This window comes from Leptonychotes weddellii, chromosome 4 (genome assembly GCF_054177405.1).
Source record: "Leptonychotes weddellii isolate Sample4059 chromosome 4, ASM5417740v2, whole genome shotgun sequence".
Taxonomy (NCBI): Eukaryota; Metazoa; Chordata; class Mammalia; order Carnivora; family Phocidae; genus Leptonychotes; species Leptonychotes weddellii.
The window spans coordinates 32,500,309-32,524,916 of NC_138372.1; the positions used below are offsets into that span (position 1 = coordinate 32,500,309).

General features: G+C 37.1%; 1 protein-coding gene across 1 annotated transcript in view; it reads right to left on the reverse strand.

Moving 5' to 3' along the window:
- Positions 1 to 24,608, reverse strand: part of ZSWIM5 (zinc finger SWIM-type containing 5) — a 189,496-nt gene that overhangs the window by 4,579 nt on the left and 160,309 nt on the right. The window contains exons 5-9 of the mRNA XM_081816856.1: positions 23,149 to 23,295; positions 22,519 to 22,656; positions 20,849 to 21,109; positions 20,501 to 20,636; positions 19,351 to 19,508 (exon numbers count right to left, since the gene is read on the reverse strand). Coding sequence (XP_081672982.1) covers positions 19,351 to 19,508; positions 20,501 to 20,636; positions 20,849 to 21,109; positions 22,519 to 22,656; positions 23,149 to 23,295 — 840 coding nt within the window. The remainder of the gene's footprint in view (positions 1 to 19,350; positions 19,509 to 20,500; positions 20,637 to 20,848; positions 21,110 to 22,518; positions 22,657 to 23,148; positions 23,296 to 24,608) is intronic.

Here is a 24,608-nt window from a genome sequence, read left to right on the forward strand (position 1 = left end):
GAATTCACTTCTCTCCACCTGTTCATCTGCCTCTACCCTTCACCTTCTTCCTCTGGATGCCTTAAGTCCCAGAAATAATTTTCACCTGGCTTTTGAGAGCTACTTCTACAGGACATAGGAAGCCACATTATTATCAAAAAAGTATGCAAATGCCATTGTTAGCCTCTCACTGCAGCTCCCTGAAGCAAAAAGGAGCTGGGCCACCACTTCCTATTCAGCAGGCAAGGATTCTATACAAAGTACTAGTGCACAGAGTTAAGAAACATACCACTGGAAGGGCATGTATACCATACGAAGTGAAGGTCACTGTATGAAGGTAGTATAGTATATGAAAGATTGGTGTATTTTATGAAGGGATAAAAAGTAAAGATAGAACTAAAAGTAAGTCTTGTTTGACAAAGAGGTGTGGTGGTAAGAGTATATAGGCTTTGGAATGAAATGCATTGAGAATTGAACCCAGTTCAGCCATTTACTAGTTCAATTTCTTCATCCATAAAACAGAAACAGTAACCTTTAGGGTTGTTGTGAGAATCATAAACAACTTGTATATAGTTAATATTCTATGATCCTACTTTTGTAAAAAAAAAAAAGGTAAGTAGCAATGTGTGTGTATAGTGTATGTGTGTGCATATACATGATTAGAAAATATCTAGGAATATTTCTACTGATGTCTTAGTAGGAGTCTTTTGATGTCAGAATGATGGGAGAGATTACCTTTTTTCTCCTATGATCTTTAAAAACAATTTTTAAAATTAATAGACTTCATGTTATTTTTATGTTTTAAAATATTTATTTATGGGGGGAGGGGCAAAGAGAGAGGGACAGAGAGTCTCAAGCAGACTCTGCACTGAGCATGGAGCCTGACACGGGGTCCGATCCCACAATCCTGCGATCACAACCTGAGCCGAAACCAAGAGCTGGACACTCAACTGACTGCACCACCCAGGCACCCCAGATTTCATGTTTTTAAAGCAGTTTTAGGTTTATAGAAAATTGAGCAGATAGTACAGAGACTTCTTATATACCTCTGTCCCCACTTCCAGTTTCCCCTATTATTAAGGTCTTACATTAGTGTGGTACATTCGATGAACCAACATCAATATATTATTATTAACTGAAGACCATAGTTTACATTAGGGTTCACTATGTTATACAGTTCTATGGGTTTTAACAAAGCATTGGTATCATGGACCCATCATTACTGTACAGCATAGATTCATTGCTTTAAAAACCTCCCATGCCCCACTTCTTCATGTCTCTCCTCATTCCCCCTGAGAATACTGATCTTTTTATTGTCTCTATAATTTTGCCTTTTCCACAATGTCATACACTTGGAATCACAGTATGTAACCTTTCAGACTGGCTTCCTTCACCAAGCAATATACATTTAAGGTTCCTTCATATTTTTTTATGTCTTGATAGCTCATTTCTTTTTATTGGTAAATAATATTGTATTGTATGAGATGTACCAGTTTTTTTTTAATTCAATTTAATTGACATATACTGTATTATTAGTTTCAGAGGTAGAATTTAGTGATTCATCAGTTGCGTACAACACCCAATGCTCATTAGTTCAAGTGCCCTCCAGTTTGTTGATCCATTCACCTTTTGAAGGACATCTTGGTTGCTTCCAGTTTTTGGCAATTACGAATATAACCTCTATAAACATTTGTGTGCAAGTTTTTGTGTGGACATGTTTTCAACTCATTTGGTAAAATACTAGAAGCCTGATTACTGGATCAGATGGTAAGACTATGTTTAGCTTTGTAAAAAAAACTGCCAAACTGTCTTCTTCCAAAGTGGCTCCACCCCTTGCATTCCCACAAGCAATGAGAGTTCCTGTTGCTCCACATCCATATCGATGTTGTCAATATTTTGGATTTTAGCCATTCTAATAGGTATGTAGTGGTATCTCCTTTTTAATTTTCATTTTCCTAATGATATATGATGCTGAGCATCTTTTCATATGTTTGCCATCTCTACATCTTCTTTTGTGTGGCGTCTGAGTCTTTTGCCCATTTTTTAAATTCAGTTGTTTGTTTTCTTACTACTGGGTTTTAAGAGTTATGTACATGTTTGGGATATAAATTCTTTATCAGGTAAGTGTTTTACAGATATTGTCTCCGAGTCTGTGGCTTGTGTTTTCAGTTTCTTAAGAGTGTTTTTCACGGAGCAGAATTTCTTCATCTTTTTTTTTTTTTTTAAAGATTTTATTTATTTATTTGAGAGAGAGAGCACATGAGATGGGGGAGGGTCAGAGGGAGAAGCAGACTCTCTGCTGAGCAGGGAGCCCGATGCGGGACTCGATCCTGGGACTCCGGGATCATGACCTGAGCCGAAGGCAGTCGCTTAACCAACTGAGCCACCCAGGCGCCCTCATCTTTTTTTTAACAATTAAAAAAAAAAAGATTTTATTTATTTATTTGACAGAGACACAGCGAGAGAGTGAACACAAGCAGAGGGAGTGGGAGAGGGAGAAGCAGGCTTCCCGCGGAGCGGGGAGCCCGATGCGGGGCTCAATCCCAGGACACTGGGATCATGACCTGAGCCAAAAACAGATGCTTAACGACTGAGCCAGCCAGGCGCCCCCGAATTTCTTCATTTTAATGAAGTCCTACTTATCAATTTTTTCTTTAATGGATTGTGTTTTTGGTTTGTATTTAAAAAGTCATTGCCAAACCCAAGGTTGCCTAGATTTTCTCCTATGTTATCTCCTAGGTTTATAGTTTTATGTTTTACCTTTATGCCTTTGAGCTATTTTAATTTTTATGAAAGGCATAAGGTAAGGTCAGTGTCTATGTTTTTTTTTCCTGCAAGTGGAGGCCCAGTTTTTCCAGTACCATTTATTGAAAAGACTATTTTTTGCTCCTTTGTCAAAGATTAGTCTACTATATTTGTGTAAGTTAATTTCTGAACTCTCTATTCTGTTCCATTCATCTGGTTGTCTGTTCTTCTGCCAATTCCATACTGTCTTGATTACTGTAGTTTTATAGTAAGTTTGAGGTTGGGTAGTGTTAGTTCTCCAGCTTTGTTCTTCTTCAATACTGTGTTGGCTATTCTAGGTCTTTAGCTTTCCATATAAACTTTATAGAGTTTTTCAGTATCCACTAAATAACTTGCTGGGATTTTGGTTGAGATTGTATTGAAGCTATAGAATCAAGCTGGGAAGAACTAACATCATAATAACATTGAGTCTTCCTATCTATGGACATAGAATATCTATTTATTTATATCTTCTTTGATTTCTTTCCTCAAAGTTTTATAGTTTTCCTCATATAGATCTTGTACATATTTTGTTAGATTTACTAAGTACTTTTTTGGGGGTTGCTAGGGTAAATATATTGGTTTTTTTTTTTTTTTAAAGATTTTATTTATTTATTTGACAGAGAGAGAGACACAGCGAGAGAGGGAACACAAGCAGGGGGAGTGGGAGAGGGAGAAGCAGACTTCCCGCGGAGCAGGGAGCCCGATGTGGGGCTCGATCCCAGGACCTGGAATCATGACCTGAGCCGAAGGCAGACACTTAACGACTGAGCCACCCAGGTGCCCCAAATATATTGTTTTTAATTTCAAATTTCAATTGCCCGTGGCTGGTATAAAGAGAGCCAATTGACATATATAATATAAATAAAAGTCAATTACCTTCCTATATACATATGTATTTTTTCCTACATACATATATATAAAGATTTTTTTTTTTTAAAGATTTTATTTATTTGAGAGAGAGAATGAGAGAGAGAGAGAGCACATGAGAGGGGGGAGGGTCAGAGGGAGAAGCAGACTCCCCGCCGAGCAGGGAGCCCGATGTGGGACTCGATCCTGGGACTCCAGGATCATGACCTGAGCCGAAGGCAGTCGCTTAAACAACTGAGCCACCCAGGCGCCCCTATAAAGATTTTTTTTTAAAACTGAAGTATAGTTGACATACAATGTTACATTAGTGTCAGGTGTACAACATAGTGATTCAACAACTCTAAGTTATGCTATGTTCACCACTCAAGTGTAGTGACAATTTGTCAACATACAATGCTATTAGAATACCAGTGACTATATTCCCTATGCTGTACCTTTCATCCTGTGACACGTTCATTTTGTAACTGTAAATTTTTGAGTAAGCCCCACACTGTCTTCCAAAGTAGCTGCACCAATTTGCATTTCTACCAACACTGCATTAGAGTTCATTTTTCTCCGTATCCTTGCCAGCCTAGTTATCTCTTGTTTTACCATTCTAACAAGTGTGAGGTGATAGATTACTGATTTTAAATTTTCTTTTCTAACATATGCATTTAATGCTATAAATTCCCCTCCAAGTACTGTTTTTGCTGCATCCCACACATTTTGATCATTTGTATTCTTTCATTTAGTTCAAAATATTAAAAAATTTCTCAAGATTTCTTCTTTGACCTATGTGCAACTTAGGAGTATGTTGTTTAATCTCCATGTATTTTGGGATTTTCCAGTTATCTTTGTTACTGATTTCTAGTTTAATTCCACTGTGGTCTGAGAGCATACTTTGTATGATTTCTTTTAAATTATTTAGGTGTGTTTTGTGGTCCAGAATGTGGTCTGTCTTGGTGAATGTTCCATGTGAGCTTGAGAAGAATGTATTCTGTTGTTGTTTGATGAAGTATTCTATAAATATTAATTAGATCCAGTTCACTGATACTGCAATTTAGTTCAAGTATATCCTTACTGATTTTCTGCCTGCTGGATTTGTCAATTACTGATAGAAGAATGTTGCATTCTCCAACTATAATAGTGGATATGTCTATTTCTCCTTGCTCTATCAGTTTTTCCTTCACATATTTTGGTGTCCTGTTGTTAAATGCATACTCACATTAAGGATTATTATGTCTTCTGGGAGAACTGACCCCTTTTATCGCTAAGGAATAACCCTCTTTATCCCTGTAATTTTCCATGTTTTGAAGTTTGTTTTGTCTGAAATTTATACAGGCACTCCAGCTTTCTTTTTGTGTTAGCATGGTATACCTTTCTCCATATTTTGTTGTTGTGAAGAAATCTGTGTTTAAGAAATATTTTTAAAGATGAAAATAACAAACTGGCTAAACTCTTATGCATGCTTTCCTGAGAAGAGTTATCTTTTCCAGATTCTTCCTGCTTTCAGTGCAGCTAGTCTGGCATTGAGGCTATAGGGTGTGGAAAGTGAGGGCCAGAGTGTTGATTCTCTCCTTATGTGTTTAAAACCCTGGCCTCGGGGCGCCTGGGTGGCTCAGTCATTAAGCATCTGCCTTTGGCTCGGGTCATGATCCCCGGGTTCTGGGATTGAGCCCTACATCGGGCTCCCTGCTCAGCGGGAGGACTGCTTCTCCCTCTCCCACTCCCCCTGCTTGTGTTCCCTCTCTCTCGCTGTGTCTGTGTCAAAAAAATAAATAAAATCTTAAAAAAAAAAATAATAAAGCCCTGGCCTCTGTTTTTTGTTTTTTTTTTAAGAGAGTGCACAAGTGGGCGGAGGGGGAGGGAGAGAGAGAATCTCAAGCAGGCTCCATGCCCAGCAGAGAGTCTGATGCAGGGCTTGATACCACAATCCTGAGATCCCGACCTGAAATCAAGAGTCAGACATTTAACTGACTGAGCCACCCAAGTGCCCCTGGCTTCTGTTTTTAGTAGAAAATACTTGAAAGGTAAAGCATATAAGCTCAATCATAGAGAAATTAAATATCTGCCTAAAGGTACTGAGATAAAAATCAAGCCCAGTGATGTTCAGTGTTTGTACTTAGGGTCTATTTGCTTGTTCCAGCACTCTTCATCAATTCATTTATTTATTTATCTAATTTGTGGTAAATATATATAATAAAACTTGCTATTTTAACCATTTTTAAGTGTACAACTGAGTGGTGCTAATCACATTCAAAATGTGTAAATATTACCACTATTTGTAAAACTTTTTAATCACCCCAAACAGAAGTCTCTGGTAAAACTCTAACCTACTTTGTCTTTATTAATTTGCCTGTTGTAGCTATTTCATATAAATATAATCATATAATATTTATCATTTTGTACCTGGATTATTTCACTTAGCATGCCTTCAAGGTTTCTCCAGGTTGTAGCATGTTATCAGAATGCCATCTTTTCATGATTTAATATTCCATTGTATGAATATACCACATTTTATTTATCTGTTCATATGCTGACAGACACTTGGGTTGTTTCCAACTTTTGGCTGTTATGAGTAATGCTGCAATGAACACTGATGTATAAGTATCTGAGTCCCTCTTTTCAATTCTTTTGGGTATATACCTAAAAATGGAATAACTGGGTTATATGGTAATTCTATTTAAATTTTTCAGGAACAGGGGCTGACTCAGTCAGTGGAGCCTGTGACTCTTGCTCTTGGGGTCCTGAGTTCGGGCCCCACATTGGGTGTAGAGCTTACATTTAAAAAAAAAAAGTAAAATTTTCAGGAACAATCAAACTATTTTCCATAACAGCTGTACCACTTTACATTCCCACTGGCAATGTACAACATTCCAGTTTGTCTACATCCTCACCGACACTTTACTATTATTTTTTATAATAACCATCCTAGTGGGTATGAAGTGGTATCTCGCTGTGGTTTTGATTTGCATTTCCCTAACGACTAATGATGTTGAGTATCTTTTCATTTGCTTATTACTTATATATCTTCTTTGGAGAAATGTCTCAAGTCTTTTGCCCATTTTTTTTTTTAAAGATTTTATTTATTTATTTGAGAGAGAGAGAATGAGAGTGAGAGCAGGAGAGGGAGGAGGGTCAGAGGGAGAAGCAGACTCCCCGCCGAGCAGGGAGCCCGATGCGGGACTCGATCCCGGGACTCCAGGATCATGACCTGAGCCGAAGGCAGTCGCTTAACCAACTGAGCCACCCAGGCACCCGTCTTTTGCCCATTTTTAAAATGGGTTGTCTTTTTGGTGTTGAGTTGTAGTTCTTTATATACTTATATATTAAGCCCTTATCAGATATATGATTTACAAATATTTTCTTCCATCCTGTAGGTTGTCTTTTTACTTTCTTGACAATATTCTTTAAAAGCTTTTAATTTTTTCTAAACATTTTACCTTTAAGTCACCTCTACACACAATGTGGGACTTGAACTTACAACCCTGAAATCAAGAGTCACATGCTCCACCAATCAAGCCAGCCAGGCACCCTCAAAAGCTTTTAATTTTGATGAGGTCCAACTTATTTTTTTCCTTTGCTGTTCATGCTTTGGTGTCAAAACCAGGTTTCTTATAGACAACATATAGTTAGGCCTTTGATTTTTTTGTTTTTGTTTTAAATTCGCTCTGTTAGTCTATTAAAGATTTTTATTTTTTTATTTTTTTTTTAAGATTTATCCATTTAAGAGAGAGGGGGTGAGTAGGGGCAGAGAGAAAGGGAGAGAACTCTCAAGCAGGCTCCCTGCTGAGCACAGAACCTGACGCAGGGCTGGATCCCAGGACCTTGAGATCATGACCCGAGCTGAAATCAAGAGTTGGACGCTCAACTGACTGAGCCACTCAGGTGCCCCAGTTTCTTTTCTTTTCTTTTTTTTTTTAAGATTTTATTTATTTATTTGACAGAGAAAGACACAGCGAGAGAGGGAACACAAACGGGGAGTGGGAGAGGGAGAAGCAGACTCCCTGCCGAGCAGGGAGCCCGATGCAGGACTCGATCCAGGGACTCCAGGATCATGACCTGAGCCGAAGGCAGTCACTTAACCAACTGAGCCACCCAGGCGCCTGCCCCAGTTTCTAATTGGTATATTTAACCATTAACATTTAAAGTGATTACTGATATAGTTGGATTAATATCGACCATATTTTTTAACTGTTTTCTATTTATTACACTTATTCTTCGTTTTTTTTTTTTTAATTTCTTCCCTTTTTGGCCATCTCTGGTTTACATTGAGCATTTTTTATGATTTAATTTTCTCCTCTCTCTTATCAATTATACTTCTCTTAAAAATTATTTGTGTTTGCCCTAGAGTTGCAGTATACATTTACAATGAAGCTAAGTTCATTTTCAAATAATTATACCACTTCATAAGGTGCCTTATAATAGTATTCTCAATTTTTCCTTTCCTTCTGTAACATCATTGCTGTTATTCATTTCACTTATCTTTAAGCTATAAACACCCAATATATTGGTACTATATATTGCTATTATTATTTTTAAAATTTAAAGACTTTATTTATTTATTTATTTATTTTTAGAGAGGGAGGGAGGAAGGGAGGGAGGGAGACAGACAGAGAGAGAATATCTTTTTTTTTTTTTAAAAAGACTTTAGCTTTTTTTTTTTTTTTAAGATTTTATTTATTTATTTGCGAGAGAGAGAATGAGAGACAGAGAGCATGAGAGGGAGGAGGGTCAGAGGGAGAAGCAGACCCCCCACTGAGCAGGGAGCCCGATGCGGGACTCGATCCCGGGACTCCAGGATCACGACCTGAGCCGAAGGCAGTCGCTCAACCGACTGAGCCACCCAGGTGCCCTGAGAGAGAGAATATCTTAAGCAGGCTCCATGTCCAGCAAGGAGCCGATGTGGGGCTTGATCTCACAACCCTGAGATCATGACCTGAGCTGAAATCAAGAGTTGGATGCTTAACTGACTGAGCCACCCAGGTGCCCCTAAGATTTTATTTTTATGTAATCTCTACACACCAACATGGCGCTCAAACTTACAAACCTGAGATCAAGAGTCAGTCATGTGCTCTACTGACTGAGCTAGCCAGGCTATTATTTAAGCAACCAGTTATCTATTAGTTCAACTAAGAACTAAAAAAAAAAACCCAACAGTTTTATTTCACCTTCATTTATTTCTTCTCTAACATACCTCTTTTCTTTATGTATATCTGAGTTTAACATCTATTTAATTTCATTTTTCTCTGAAGGACTTCTTGCAAAGCAGGTCTATTGGCAATAAATTCCCTCAGTTTTTGTCTGAGAAAGTCTTTATTTCTCCTTTACTTTTGGAGGATAATTTAGCTGGATACCAAATTCTAGGTTGGTGTTTTTTTCTTTCAACACTGTGCATATTTCACTTCACTGTCTTCTTGCTTGCATGGTTTGTGAAGTGATGTAATTCTTATCCTTTTCTCTATAGGTAAGGTGGTTTTGTTCTCTGGCTTCTTTCAAGATTTCTCTGTCTTTAGTTTTCTGCAGTTTGAATATGATATGTTTAGGAGAAAATTTTTTGGTGTTCATACTTCTTGGTCTTCTCTGAGCTTCCTGGATCTGTGCTCTGGTGTCTGTCACTAATATTGGAAAATTCTGAGCCATTATTACCTCAAGTATTTCTTCTGCTCCTTTCTTTCTTCTCCTGGTATTCCCATCATGTATATGTTAGATATCTTTTCTAATTGTCCTACAGTTCTCAGATATTCTATTCTAGGTACCCCCATCCCACCATTCTTTTTTTCTCTTTGCATTTCAATTTAAGCAGTTTCTATTGACATTTATAATTTAAGAATTTGGAAATATTCACATGGTTCAATGTTGAAAAGATACAAAAGGTAAATAATTAAAAGTTCTTTCTCCCCCTCACCCCTGGCCCCCATTCACCCACTTCTAACCCTATATGCAACCAATATTATGAGTTTTTGAATTACCTTCCAGTATACTCTATGGATAATAAGGAAATACATTATCTAGTTCCTCTCCTTAAACCTCCCTCCCCAACAGTAGCCTAGTATACAAAGATTTGCATGTCTTTTTCCCCACATATCAACATATCTTGTAGATTCTTCGACATCAGTACATAAAGAGCTTCTTTTCTTTTAAATGGCTGCATAGTATTCCATTTATGGATGTACAGATTCACAACTCTTTAATCAAAAGCCTTGGGTTTTGAATGTGTTTTGGAATTCAGAATTTTTTTTACAGGAAGATAATTTATGCATACATTATACATAATCTTTGCAGTGGGCTTGGGGCAAGATCCCATAACTAAACACACTGTGAATGAATAAATATTCACACTAGTTGGGAAGAAGAGCAAAATCAGTATTGTTATTTAACAATATAGCTGTAAACTGGGAAATGAAATGGTGTGATATAGACCATAAATACTTGGTACTCTTTATTTCTAAGAAAACATTCAATAAAACCTAAAACCAAACTATCTTTACATACACATGGAATAAATATTTGCTATATTTGACTTCTTGAGGATCTTAGGACAAAAGATTTCATCAGGTTTGCTATTATTGTCACCAAAGATTAGAATTAGATATTTAATGATGGGCCAAGAATGGGATTCTTTAATGATAAAGCAACACTACAATAGATGACCTTTAAAAATGTGTAGTTCTAGGGTAACTCTAGGTATCTCATTAATATGGTTTTCTAGATAAGTCGTCTCTTCAATTAAGTAAGCAGCCATAATCTCTTCACTGATAAATGCATATTATTCAAGGCCAAGTAAATGCTCATACATTTCCCTTATATTACCTATGGAGATTTTTTCCCATCTGTTATATCTCACCATTGTCATCACTACTAGTCTCATGCTTACTTGGGTTAACACCATTTTAGCAGTTTTTCTATCTTGCAAGGAATGTACAATAGGTACACACTTTATTTGGTATGTTTTTGATATCAGATTGCTCTACCTCAGTGCTTCTACAACCTTGGTGAACATACAAGTCATCTTTAGAATTTGTTTAAATATAGATTCTTGGGTTACACCCACAGAGATTCTGATTCAGTGAGTCTGAGAATTTGCATTTCTAACAAGCTTCCAGGTGATATTGATGCTGCTTGTCCACTGACCACAGTTTGAGTAGCAAGGTTCTGACTTATCCAGACTTCTAGTCAATACAATTTTAGTGTAAGTAATAAAACTATGTATCTTCTCATTAGTGACACAAAATCCTTCAAAGTCTTTATCTACAAGTTTACTTTCAAACATTATTGTAAGCCAAAGTCTCTGCCAAATATTTATGAATCATTCCAAACACCAGCAACTGTGTAAATGGCATCATTAAGGTAGGCCTGATCAAGCTTCTGCAATAACTTCTTTAGGAAGTCTTGGAAGTTAACTGCTGCCAAGTAGAGTATGAAAATTAAAAAAAAAAATTATATTTGCTCTTCATTGGGAGTAAAATTTCTTAGTCATAAGAAGTTCAGGAAGGGTATGTGTGGAATGGTGGTGGTCCAGGAACAGTATAACTATATGGTTGTCTTCATTCCAGCTTGTGTGCAATGAGTTCCTATCATTGGTACAGATTGAGTCAGTTAGAAAATATCTCTTTGATTACTTATGCTTTTTTTCTTTATAGACTAACAAATAAATTGTGAACAACTTTTGAAACATCTTAGATGTTGGCTTTTTTCTAACTTTAACTGTCTGCTGCATTGACACATTCCAGAACTTTCAACCTGTGCTTAGAGTCCCTTAAAACCTCTTACTCATTAATCATTGTTAATTTTTAAAAAAAAGAATACAGGCCAGAACAGAGTTGTTACAGCACTGTATACATGTTTGGTACTATGGTTTTCATTAAAAATTATCTTAACAAGTTTCTCAATATAATTTTCGTCTACTTCATGATAAGTAGAAGCTTCTTTATCATATTCAGATATTTTATACCATGATGCTTCTTAAATTTCTGCAGCCAATTCTGGTATTTTACACTCACTTTAAATATGTTCAGTACTCATGACATATTCTAGCTTTTTTCATGACCAAAAACCAGTCAGGGGCATAGTCATACTGCTTCATTGTTGAATCTATGCAATCATGGTCATTTCAACATCTTCATTTTTTGCCCTCTGAAAAATACTCTGTTCTTTATTAGTTCTGGTCATTGTTGTCCTGATAAAACTTCAACACTCTATTTTTTTCAAGTCATATGTTGTGTTAATTCCCACACCCTATTCTTTAGTAAGATGCCTCACTGACACACCTGATTAAGCTTCTACACTAACTCTATTTTCTGTGCTACTGAAAATGATAGATACTTCCATCATTTCTTCTTATCCTTATCTTCAATTTTCTGGACATTTTTACAGGACAATTAAACTCAAACAGACAAAATGACAACAACACAAACAAACAAGGCAACACATTACCAGTGAACAGCAAAGATGGGTATGTGACTAAGAGTGCTGAGGATCAACTAATGCCTAATGTCAGCGGAGGTCAGGCTTTGCCGTGAAACTTAAAACAGTATGGATTTTCAAAGCTGTTCAGATTTTGGAATTCCATGTAAGAGATTTTGGACATAATATATTTAATCAGTCTCCTATTGATGATACTTAGAATGTTTTAAATATTTTACAATTACAAACAATGTTGGACTGAATAAACAAACATCATTTCACATTTGGGTACAAATATATTTGTAAGATAAAATCCTGGAAATGAAATTGCTGGGTCAAAGGATATGTGCACTGTAATTTTCATAGATATGCCACATTGCCCTCCACAAAGGATTATCAATCTATACTCCCACTCCACACCTTTGCAAACACAATGTTTTATCAAAATGTTTTCTTTTATTTTGAAATAATTTCAAACTTACAGAAATATTTCAAGAATAGTACAGAGAGGTCTTTTCTTACCCCTTTAGCATTCAAAAGTAAGTATGTGATTTGATACCCCATCACTCCTGAATATTGTTGTCTACACTTTTGGCAAACACGGAAACTCTTCTACATATCCACAATACAACCAACAAAATAAGGAAATTAATATTGATATATTAATATCATCTACCACAGATCCTATTCAAGTTTCACCAATTGTTCCAATAACGTACTTTATAGCAAATAGATTTTATACAAGATCATATGTTGTATTTAATTTGTCCTATCTCTTTAGTCTTTGTCATTTTGGAAAAATTCCTCAGTCTTCCCTTGACATTCATGACCTTGACCACTTTGCAGATTAAACTAGTTATTTTGTAAGTATGCCCTTCAATCTGGGTATGCCTGATGTTTCCTGAAGTTCTTATAGCTTCCTAACTGGTGTTACATAATTTTGACTTGACCCATTACTGATGGTCTTAACTGTGATCATTTGATTAACATGACGTCTGCCAAGTCTCCCTATTGTAAAGTCACACATTATCCTTTTGTGATTGACAAGTATTTTGTGGAAAGATACTTTGAGATAATGTAAATATCCTTCATCAAATGTTCACCCACTAGTTTTAGTGTCCATTGATGTCTCTAGGCTGAACTAAGTATTATATGGTTGCCAAATGGTATATAGTCTCTCTCATTTTTTCTCCCAAATGGTATATTCTCATTCCATCATTCTTTCCACAATCATTAGTTGGCATTCCAGTCTTTTATTTGCTCAAACCAGTATAAAACTCATGGATACCTATTTTATTCAATGCGTTATAATCAGTTGCCATCATTACTTAACTATACATTTATTTATAGCTTTATTGAGGTATAACTGACATACAATAATCAGCACGTATTTTAAAATGAAAAATTTGATAAATTCTGAACATATGTATACCCCCAGAAACTATCACAAACAAGATAATTAACATATACATCACCCCCAAAGTTTCCTTGTGACCCCTGGTGATCCCGTCTTCCCTTCCAACATAGCTTGCCCCAGCTCCCATTCCCAGGAGACTGCTGATCTTCTTTCTGTCACTATAGTGGGCATTTTCCAGAATTTTATATAGATGGAATAAAACAATATGCAGGTTTTCCTTTGGTCTGGCTTCTTTCATTTAGCAACAATTACTTTTGAGATTCATCCATGTTGTAGTGTGTATCAACAGTTCATTCCTTTTCATTACTGAGTAGTGTTGCACTGTATGGTGATAGCACAGTTTATTTATCTGTTCACCTATGGATGGATATTTGGATTGTTTCCTGTTGTTTGTTATTAAAAACAAAGCTGCTATGAACATTCATGTTGAAGAATTTGTCAGATATATACTTTCCTTTCTTTTGGGTAATACCTAGGAGTGCAATGGCTGTATTGTATGTGTAAGTGTCCATTTAACTTTTTAAGAAATTATAAAACGGTTTCTCAAAGTGGTCTTGCCACTTATGTTCCTGCATGTAGTACATGAAAGCTCCACTTGCTCCACATCCTTGACAGTCCTTGCTATAGTTTTTTTTTTTTAATTTAGCCATTTTCTTATTGTGATTCTATTGCATTTCCCTAAGAACTAACAATATTGAACATTTCTTCATGTGCTTATTTTCCATCAGAATATCTTCTTTGGTGGAGTGTCTCTTCATATCTTTGCTCACTTAAAAAATGTGTTGTTCATTTTCTTATTATTGAGTTTTGAGAATTCTTTACATATTCTGGATACAAGTCCTTTATGAGATACGTGATTTGCAAATATTTCTCCCAGTCTGTAGCTTGTCTTTTCATCCAACAGACACTTCATATAGCAAAAGTTCTTAATTTTGTATGTCCAATTTATCCATTTTATCTTTTGTGGATTGTACTTTTAATGTTGTATCTCCAAAATCTTTGCTTAACAAAAAATGAAAATGATTTTTCCAATGTTTTCTTCTAAAATTTTATAGTTTTAGCTTTTACATCTAGATCCTTGATCCATCATAAGATAATTTTTGTGTATGTTGTACCATTTGTTGAAAAGACCATCCTTTTTCTCAGCGGAATTGGCTCTACCCTTTATTGAAACAAACTGACCTAGGGGCGCCTGGGTGGCTCAGTTGGTTAAGCAACTGCCTTCGGCTCAGGTCATGATCCTGGAGTCCTGGGATCGAGTCCCGCATCGGGCTCCCTGCTCGGCGGGGAGTCTGCTTCTCCCTCTGACCCTCCTCCCTCTCATGCTCTCTGTCTCTCATTCTCTCTGTCTCAAATAAATAAATAAAATCTTAAAAAAAAAAAAAAAAAAAAAGAAACAAACTGACCTAATATATATGAGTCTGCTTTGGGACTATTCTTCTTCATTGATTTGTTTGTCTAAACACCAATAATCCTATTTTGAATATTATAGCTTTATAATAAGTCTTGAAATCAAGTAGTATTAGTCTTACTACTTTTACTTTTCTTTTGCAAAGTTATTTTTGGCTACTCTAGGTCCTCTGCATTTTCATACAAATTTTACAATCAGATAATCAATATCTATCCCAAAGGCTGTTGGGATTTTGATTGGAATTGCATTGAATCTATACATCAATTTGTAGTAAACGAACATTTAATAATATTGAGTCTTCTAATCCATAAGTGCAGTATATCTTTCCATTTATTTAGGTCTTCTTTCATTTCTCTCAGCAGTGTTTTATGATTTTCATTGTATAGGTTTTGAACGTCTTTTGTCAAGTTTATTTTCAAGTATTTCATATTTTATTTATATTATTATAATAGTAATTTTTAAGATTTCAATTTCTGATTGTTCATTGCTGGTATATTGATTTCTATATATTGATCTTGTATCCTGCAACCTTGCTAAACTCATTTTTAATTCTAATAGCTCCTTCTAGATTTCATAGGATTTTTCTACATAGTTGAGTGTGTCATCTGAGAATACAGCTTTACTTCTTCCCTTTTTTTAAAAGATTTTATTTTTAAGTAATCTCTACACCCAATGTGGGGCTTGAACCCACAACCCTGAGATCAAGAATAGCATGCTCCACCAACTGAGCCAGCGAGACACCCCTACTTCTTCCTTTCTAATCTGGATATCTTTTATTATTATTTTTTATTGTCTTATTGTACTGGATAGAACCACCAGTTTGATGTTGAATGAAGAGCTGAAGGCAAACATCTTTGCCTTGTTCCTGATTTAGAAAGGATTCAATCTTTTACCATTAAGTATGAGTAGCTGTATCTTAGATATCCTTTATCATGTTGAAGGAGTTTCTTTCTTTTCCTAGTTTAAGAGTTTTTAATGTTCTTATTAGGAATTAATGTTAGATTTTATTAAATGCTTTTTCTGTATTATTAAAATGATGAATAACGCATGGGTTTTGTTTTTTATTCTATTAGTATGGTGATTGATTTTTGAATGTTAAACTAATCTTACATTCCTGGGATAAATCCTACTTTGTCGTGATGTTTTATCTTTTTAAAATATATTATTGGATCCAATCTGTTAACACTTTTATTAAGAATTTTTGCACCTGTGCTCATAAGGATATTAGTCTGTAGTTTTCTTTTGATTTTTGACTGGTTTTGGTATCAAGAGTAATGCTGGCTTCATAGATTGAGCTGGGAAATATTTTCTCCTCTTCAATTTTCTGAAAGAGTTTGCATAGAATTGTTATGTTTTTGGGGTGCCTGGGTGGCTCAGTCAGTTAAGTGTATGCCTTCGGCTCAGGTCATGATCCTAGGCAGGAAGCCTGCTTCTCCCTCTGCCTGCCGCTCCCCCTGCTTGTGCTCTCTCTCTGTCAAATAAATAAATAAAGTCTTTTAAAAAAAAAAAAAAGAATTGTTATGTTTTCCTTAAATATTTGGTAGAAGTTACCAGTGAAGCCATCTAGACCTGGATTTTTTTTGTGGAAAGGTTTTTAACTATAAATTCAATTTTTTAATGTTCATTTCTATTTATTATTTTTATTGTGATAAAATATACATAACATAAAATTCACCATTCTAACCATTTAAGGATTTAAGGCTACAATTCAATGACATTAAGTCCATTCACAATGTTGTGCAACTATGGCCACTATACATTTCCAGAACTTTTCATCATCCCAAACAGAAACTTTATACTCATTAAATAATAACTAGCTACCCCAGGCTCTGTATTCTACTTTGTCTCTATGAATTTCTCCTCCATTTTGCTTTCTGCCTCTTCAAATTTAATATTAACTGTGGCCACTTTACTCAAGTGACGTCTGCCAGGTTGCTCTATAGCAGACTTGCACTTTTTTCCTTTATGATTGATAAGTGCTTTGTGGACAGATACTTTGAGACTACATAAATATTCCCTTCCTAATAAAATGTTTGCCCACTAGTTTAGTATCCCCTGATGTTTCCTTGCTGTGGCAAGTCTAGGTACTTCAATTAAGCAGAAACATAAATATTTCTCCTTTTGTGTGTGTTTTATTTCACTTAGCGTGCTTTTAAGGCTCATCTATGTTGTAGCATGTATCAGAATTTCATTCCTTTGTATTGCTAAATTAATATTCCTTTGAATGCATAGATCACATTTTGTTTATCTGTTCATCTGTTGATAGACACATTTCCAACTTTTTGCTACTGTGAATAATGCTGCTATGAACATTGGTGTACAAGTATCTGAGTCCAAGTTTTTAATTCTTTTGGGTATATACCTAGTTCATCTTTATTTATTCTTGAATGAGCTTTGGTAGTTTCTATCTTTCAAGGAATTAGTCTACTTCATTTATGTTGTTTAATTTATTGACACAAAATTGTTCACAATATTCCTTTATCATTTTTATGTCTTTAGAATTTGTTGTGATGTCACCTTTCTCATTCTTGGGATTGGTGGGATTTTTGTCTTCTCTCTTTTTTTCTTGATCAGTCTGGACAGAGATTTCAATTTTATTTTTCTTTCAAACAGTGTTTGGTTTCATTGATTTAAATCTACTGTTTTTCTACATTCTATTTATTGCTTTATGCTCTGATCTTTATTTAATTTCCTTTCATCTGCTTACTTTGAATTTCATTTGATCTTCTTTTTCTGGTTTCTGGTTAAGGTGGAAGCTGAGATCACTGAGTTGAAGCCTTTCTTCTTTTCAGATACAGGCATTTAGTGCTAAAAATTTCCTTCTAAGTAAAGCTTTAGCTGTATTCCCAAAAACTTTGAAATGCTTTTCTTTCATTTTCCTTCAGTTTCAACATTTTCTAATCTTCTTGGGTTTCTTCCCTTTGTCCAGTGAGTTATATGGAAGTGTGTGGTTTAATTCCCCCAAATTTGGTGGATCTTCCATAGGTATCTTTTTATTGTTGATTTCTAATTCAATTGAGGTTGTCTGAAAAAACTTATTTCACTTTGTTTTTGAAAGATATCTTCAATGATATAGAATTCTAGGTTGACAGTTTTTTACAAGTACTTTAATGAATTTTCTCCACTTTTTTCTGGTTTATACTGTTTCTAGTGAGAAACCTCTCATATTTAATCTTTTGGTTTTTTGTACATAATATGTCTTTTTTCTCTAGTTACTTTTAAGTATGATTTTCTCTCTCTCTCTTTTTTTTAAGATTTTATTTATTTATTTGACAGAGAGAGAGACACAGTGAGAGAGGGAACACAAGCAGGGGGAGTGGGAAAGGGAGAAGCAGGCTTCCCGCTGAGCAGGGAGCCCGATGTGGGGCTCGATCCCAGAACCCTGGGATCATGACCTGAGCCAAAGGCAGATGCTTAACAACTGAGCCACCCAGGTGCCCCTAAGATTTTCTCTTTTAATACTGGTTTTAAACAATTTGATTATGATGCGCCTTAGTATAGTTTTGTGTTTCTAGTGCTTGAGGTTAACTGAACATCCTGGATCTGTAGTCATCCTATCCTGCTTGGAATCTGATACTCCATGCCATGCCACTGCCACCCCCACATGGATGCCTATTATCAAATTTATTGATTTTTGCCTGTAAGATTGGTGAAAAATGTTATCTCAGGGTAATTTTAATTTGTATTTCTCAAGGGAGTCCAGGTATTTAATTGTTCAAAAGTTACTTGTATCTTCTTTTCTTTGAACTTGTATCCTTTGTTCAACTGTTGTGTTGGTGTATTGATCATTTTCATATTGATTTATCTGTATCTTTTACCTTTTCCATAATGAGCATGTATTTTTTGGGCAATAAGATACAACATACAGTTATTTTTAATACAAAAAAGTCTTAAAATATCCATAGTTTCCTGGTATCAGAAAAACAGTCACAACCCATGCAACCTAGTATTTTGTTATAGCTTCTCAGGGGCTTATTTTCATTTCTTTCTGTGGTGGAACCTACCTAGCTAACAGGGAGGTATATGTGCTTGAAAATGTAAGAGTCCCTCTGGGCTGCCTATTTTCTGACAAGGAGCCCTGGAAATATCACAAACTCACATATCTGTAAAGCAATTTATAGCTCTTAGTCATGACTTCACTGGATCTTCCAACGGCCCTGGAGAGGCTGATAGGATCACTGACAATGGATCCCATTTTATAGATTTTGAACCTGAGGCCTGCAAAGATGAAGTGATTATATCATATGGAAGGTTAGATTTAGAAGTTATCTTAAAGATGATTTCATTCTATGTACTCGGCATCCCACAATTAGTAACAAAGGCAAAACTCTGGCTTGGACCTGGGTGCTCATTCTAATGACAGCAATCAAAGTGAGGATCCCTATCACTCTAAGTAGTCAAGAATAGCCTTTCTTCTTTAGAAGATTGCAGACCAAGCCCTTGGAAGGCCATGACTGGGCCACCATAGTGGGGGTGCTGGAGCCTAAGGTCTATCTATGCTCACCTTTGGCAGCAGTCAGCATGGTGGAGGCCAGTTCACATTGCTGTGATTCCAAGTGTCCAAGCGTGAACCAGCGAGGATAACGACTGGGCACCACAGACACCATATGGTGAGGGTGAGAACTGTCGCCTGTAGAAGTTGAGTTTTCTAGAACAGGTAACCTAGAAGACCCAGGGAGAGTTATCAGCCACCATCCAGACCCTTGACATTCTGAGCTACCTTAGAGAAGTTTGTTCTTTGCTGGGAAGGAACTGGGCAGGAAAGGGTTAACAAGAGCTTTTAAAGGTTGTTTATCTGTTTGTTTTTTTAATGTAGGCTCCATGCCCAGGATGGAGCCCCATGCAGGGCTTGAACTCATGACCCTGAGATCAAGATCTGAGCTGAGATCAAGAGTTGGACACCTAACTGACTGAGCCACCCAGGCACCCTGAGCCTTAAAGGTTTTAAAACCTAGAATACTATACTGTATGTGAGGTGAGTGCCTGGGCACTTGTAGAACTCAAGCTGAATACTTCTTACGGCAAATAGATTTGAAAGGCAGTTCAAAAGCCCTAAAATTACTTTTTAAAGTATAAGAAACACATGCCAAGGAATCCTCAGCAGTCCTTTTCTGGTTGAAGTGAAGAGTTTCTGATCTGACTAAAATTCTTCTTCTATATGGTCTGCTGCATCCTAGAGGTCCACACCTGCCTAATCCAAGGATCCTATTCTAGTTTGAAAATGAGATGCCCATAGCTCATTGTTCTCAAGTCCTGGTATAGAAAGACTTATTTTTATTTCTTCCAGACACATCTGGTGACCTATGCCTGGGAACCATGACTCATTTGAGCTACAGAAGGGCTCAAACCCGTTCTCAGGCTGCCTAATGGGCCCCAGAACAAAGATACTCAGGTCTTGGGTGCTCCATTTCTATGAAAAACTTAGGGGCTTCCTCAGGCGACCCACCAAGAGTACAACCAGGGAGACAAATGGTCACCAGCAAGGCATTCCAGATAGGAATCCTAGATAATATGAATATGCCTGAGCTATTTTAGGGTAGGCTTGGTCCAATATTTTTAGGTCTAATAGAATAGACAAAGCGGGAAAGAGAAGAAAGAGCAGTGGAAACTTCTGCTTTGATGGAGGCAACTGGGCTGGGGAAAGGGCTACCCACCTCATAGCACGTAAGGCTAATTTATAGGACAGGTCTGGATCATGAGGCAGCAGAGCTGAGAACAAATACTTGGCAAAAGTATGCATGGGAACACTCTCTCGGTGAATGACTTCTCCTAAACCACTGAAGGGGCCTCCTGCAGGAAGAAGATAGGACAGCCAGTTATTTATCCACATGCTTCTATTTGCCAACCTGGACTTGAGCTGTAGGATCCTGCACATGTTTGCTAGCCATGGGTACTTGAACTACACTTGAATGTAAAAAATGATGTTATACAGTGCTCTGTTAGAGAGGGGAACCCAGAGTTACAGGCCTAAGGCACTGTGACAAAAGCCCTTCTCTACTTACCTTCCAGTAGTAAGATGCATTGTTTCTGCAGTGTTTGCACTAGCTCATCGTCCAGCTGCAGCTCTTGAAGTCGACTCAGGAGCTGCTCCTCATTACGGCACACCTTGTCCTGTGCGTAGAGGCCTTCAGGCATCACCCTCTGTTGACCCATCCCCATCAGAGCAACTTCCAGGGCCAATGACAGGTAGGACTCATGGCTATTTGGGCAGCCTGTAGCCACAGGTACATGCTGGTACACAGGGGGTCTGCTTTCATTCATATCTGAGGGCAACAGGGGACCAGATTCTTTAGGTCAGCTCTGTGGATTCTTCTGCTCCTCTCTCCCTCCCACTTTGGAATACAGTTAGGTCAGCAGATATCACAGGGAAGCTGAGTCAGAACCCCAGAGCAGTAAGGAAAATATACTGAAAAAAGATTATGCAGAGCCACAAAAGTTCCCAACTCCATCCCAATATGTGAACTGGCTAGACCAGTTGGGGAAGAAGTAGATCTTATATTAATCTTTTGCTAACAAATTATGTAATACCATGATTATCTGGTTTTGTGTCTGTCTCTTTCACTACAGTGTGAGCACCCTAAAGGGAAGAGACTTTATCTATTGCCCTCTGCATCTCCAGGGCCTGGTATATGAAAGGAGCTAAGTGTATGTCATTGGTGAATAAATTCCAAGTGCAATCTCAGGTTTTCAAGATGTAAGTGTCACTATGCAGATGAAACAGACCAAAGATGATGATTTCTTTTCAGGGGATTAGAGGAAAGATAAGGGCAGCTCTAGCTTGGATTGGGGCCACCCATTGTATCTCTACCCAGAGAAATCCAAATCCATCCAGTTAAACTATTACTTTTGTAACACTTGCAACTTCTTTGTTATTATTACCTTATATGTTCCACGTCTGGGTTCCAAGTTTCAGAAAAAGAGCACAGGTTTAAAGTCTTATAGGGGGTTAGAGTCTTGGTTTCTTTTCTTTCCCCTTCACTCATCTGATTAAATATTTATGGAAAACTGTTAAATGAGAGGTATTGCACTAAGTGCTGGGGTCACAAAGATAAGTAAGTCATAATTTCTGCCTCAAGCAACTGAAGTCTAGTAAGATAATCACTTGTAAACAAATTGTAATGCAGTGGGCTAAATACTATAATAGATATATGTATACAATAGAGTGATGGCATAAAATTCTGTCTCTAGTCATTGCTACATTGAGACTACTAAGTTTCTTCCCTTCTAGTTCTCATTGGTAAATTTGGAATATAACCGTCATGAGGAAGAAAGTTCAAAGGAAACATGAGAATATTATGCAGTTGCAGGGGTTACACACACTCTTCTTCTTAGAAGTTCTTTTTCCACTTCCAGACTGCTCTGAGACTTGGCCTCTGCCTCTTGAAATCCCTATTGCTCTTCTTACTCACTTTGGATTACACTCTTTAGGCATTCATGGTATGGAAGTGAGAGGAGCAAAGGAAGGCTGGAAAGGTAAAATGGGAGAATAGGATAGGGCCAGTCCTATTCTGGACTGGTGGGAGGTGGGAAAGAGATGAAGCCCAAGGAAACCTCATAGGGCACATCCAACTTGGTTAAGAAGAGAAAGGCTGCAGGAAATGTAGAACAGAGTCTTGAGGGAAAGGAGGGCTAGCAAGGACAGTTCTAGCTCTCTGCAGGCTGACCCCTGTACCTGACACTTCCAGATAGCCATCATCGTTCAGACGACAGGCCTCAGTCAAAGTGAGAAACAGGCAGCCAATGGGATCCAGAGGGTGCCCCACCCAGCCTTCCAGGTTTGTGATGGTTGTGGTTCCTCTTTGTAACAGTTCTGGGAACAAACAGATCCAAATTTTAGAAAGTGATAGAGACACATTGCTCCCTGTCCCTGTCTGGGTCTCCTCATTAGTCTCTCTTAGGCACTGGCCCTGCAACTTAAAAAAAATCTTCCCTCATTGTCTTGCCTTGGATTCATAGGACTGGTCACAAATTTATCAGCCATAAGGTCTTGAGGTCTGCATTTAGGCTTCTTGCTCATAGCACACATATGTAAATATAGTTTTACAGTTTAAAGAGGGTCTTCTTATACCAGATCTTAGTGGGCCTTCCAACTGCCTGTGAGGGAGGCAGACCAGCATTATTATTCCCATTTTGCAGATTCATAGATTCATAGAGGTAAAGTGAGGCATTCCACACAGCAGGCAGAAAACCCTGAAATTCCCTAGTCCCTGCCACTCCATGAAACTTAATGAAAACCTTATAGCCCCTAAAGATCCTCATCAGCCCCAGCCTATGGAGTCAAAATGGCTCCTTATCACTATACCTTTCTTCTGATGCTTGTAGATTTCCAGCTGCCGTTGCTGCTGCAACCTCAGAGTATTGATAATGGCCACCGTGAGTCTGAGGGCCTCTTTTGGATAACCATGGGAGCGCAGAGCATCAACCCGAGCACAGGCTGTAGGCACATGCTCTACCAGATGAGAAGAAAATATTTTGGTTGGGTTAGGTTTTCCAGTCAGGATAATTCATGCTTGACAGAGGGAGTTTGTGTTTTGCTCAGTTCCTAAAATTGAACTGACATCTACTGTGTACCAAGACCTATGTTTTATCTTTTAAGAATATAAAGTTGAAAAAGTCATAGGCACTACCTTCAAAGAGCCACCATGCAGCCTCTGTAGAATGGTATGGTGTAGAAAGGAACACAGAACGAGGATAATAAAATGTAGTACCTCTTTTGTGAACTGGTACTATGGGAATCCAGTGGAGGTAGCAACTAACTGCCTAAAGAGAAAGGCCTCATTCATTTATTAATCCTACATTTCCTGAGAACCTATTATATGCCAGCTTGTTTGCCAGGCAAAGGAAGTACAAAGGTGAATAAGAAATGCTCACTTCCCTCAAAGACCTCACAAATAGTACATAAATAGATCATTATAAAACAGTTAAAAGTAAATGACATGATAGAAATATATACAGAATGCAGAAAAAGCATTTGACAAAGTACAGCATCCTTTCTTGATTAAAACTCTTCACAGTGTACGGATAGAGGGTACATAACTCAATATCATAAAAGCCATCTATGAAAAACCCACAGCGAATATCATACTCAATGGGGAAAAACTGAGAGCTTTTCCCCTAAGATCAGGAACACGGCAGGGATGTCCACTATCACCACTGCTATTCAACATAGTACTAGAAGTCCTAGCCTCAGCAATCAGACAACAAAAAGATATAAAAAGCATCCGAATCAGCAAAGAAGAAGTGAAACTCTCACTTTTGCAGATGATATGATACTTTATCTGGAAAACCCAAAAGACTCCACCCCAAAACTGCTAGAACTCATACAGGAATTCAGTAAAGTGGCAGGATATAAAATCAATGCATAGAAATCAGTGGCATTTCTATACACCAACAACAAGACAGAAGAAAGTGAAATTAAGGAGTTGATCCCATTTACAATTGCACCCAAAGCCATAAGATACCTAGGATTAATCTAACCAAAGAGGCAAAGAATCTGTACTCAGAAAACTATAAAATACTCATGAAAGAAATTGAGGAAGACACAAAGAAATGAAAAAACGTTCCATGCTCATGGATTGGAAGAACAAATATTGTGAAAATGTCTATGCTACCTAGAGCAATCTACACATTTAATGCAATCCCTATCAAAATACCATCCACTTTTTTCAAAGAAATGGAACAAAGAATCCTAAAATTTGTATGGAACCAGAAAAGACTCCGAAGAGCCAGAGGAATGTTGAAAAAGAAAAGCAAAGCAATTCC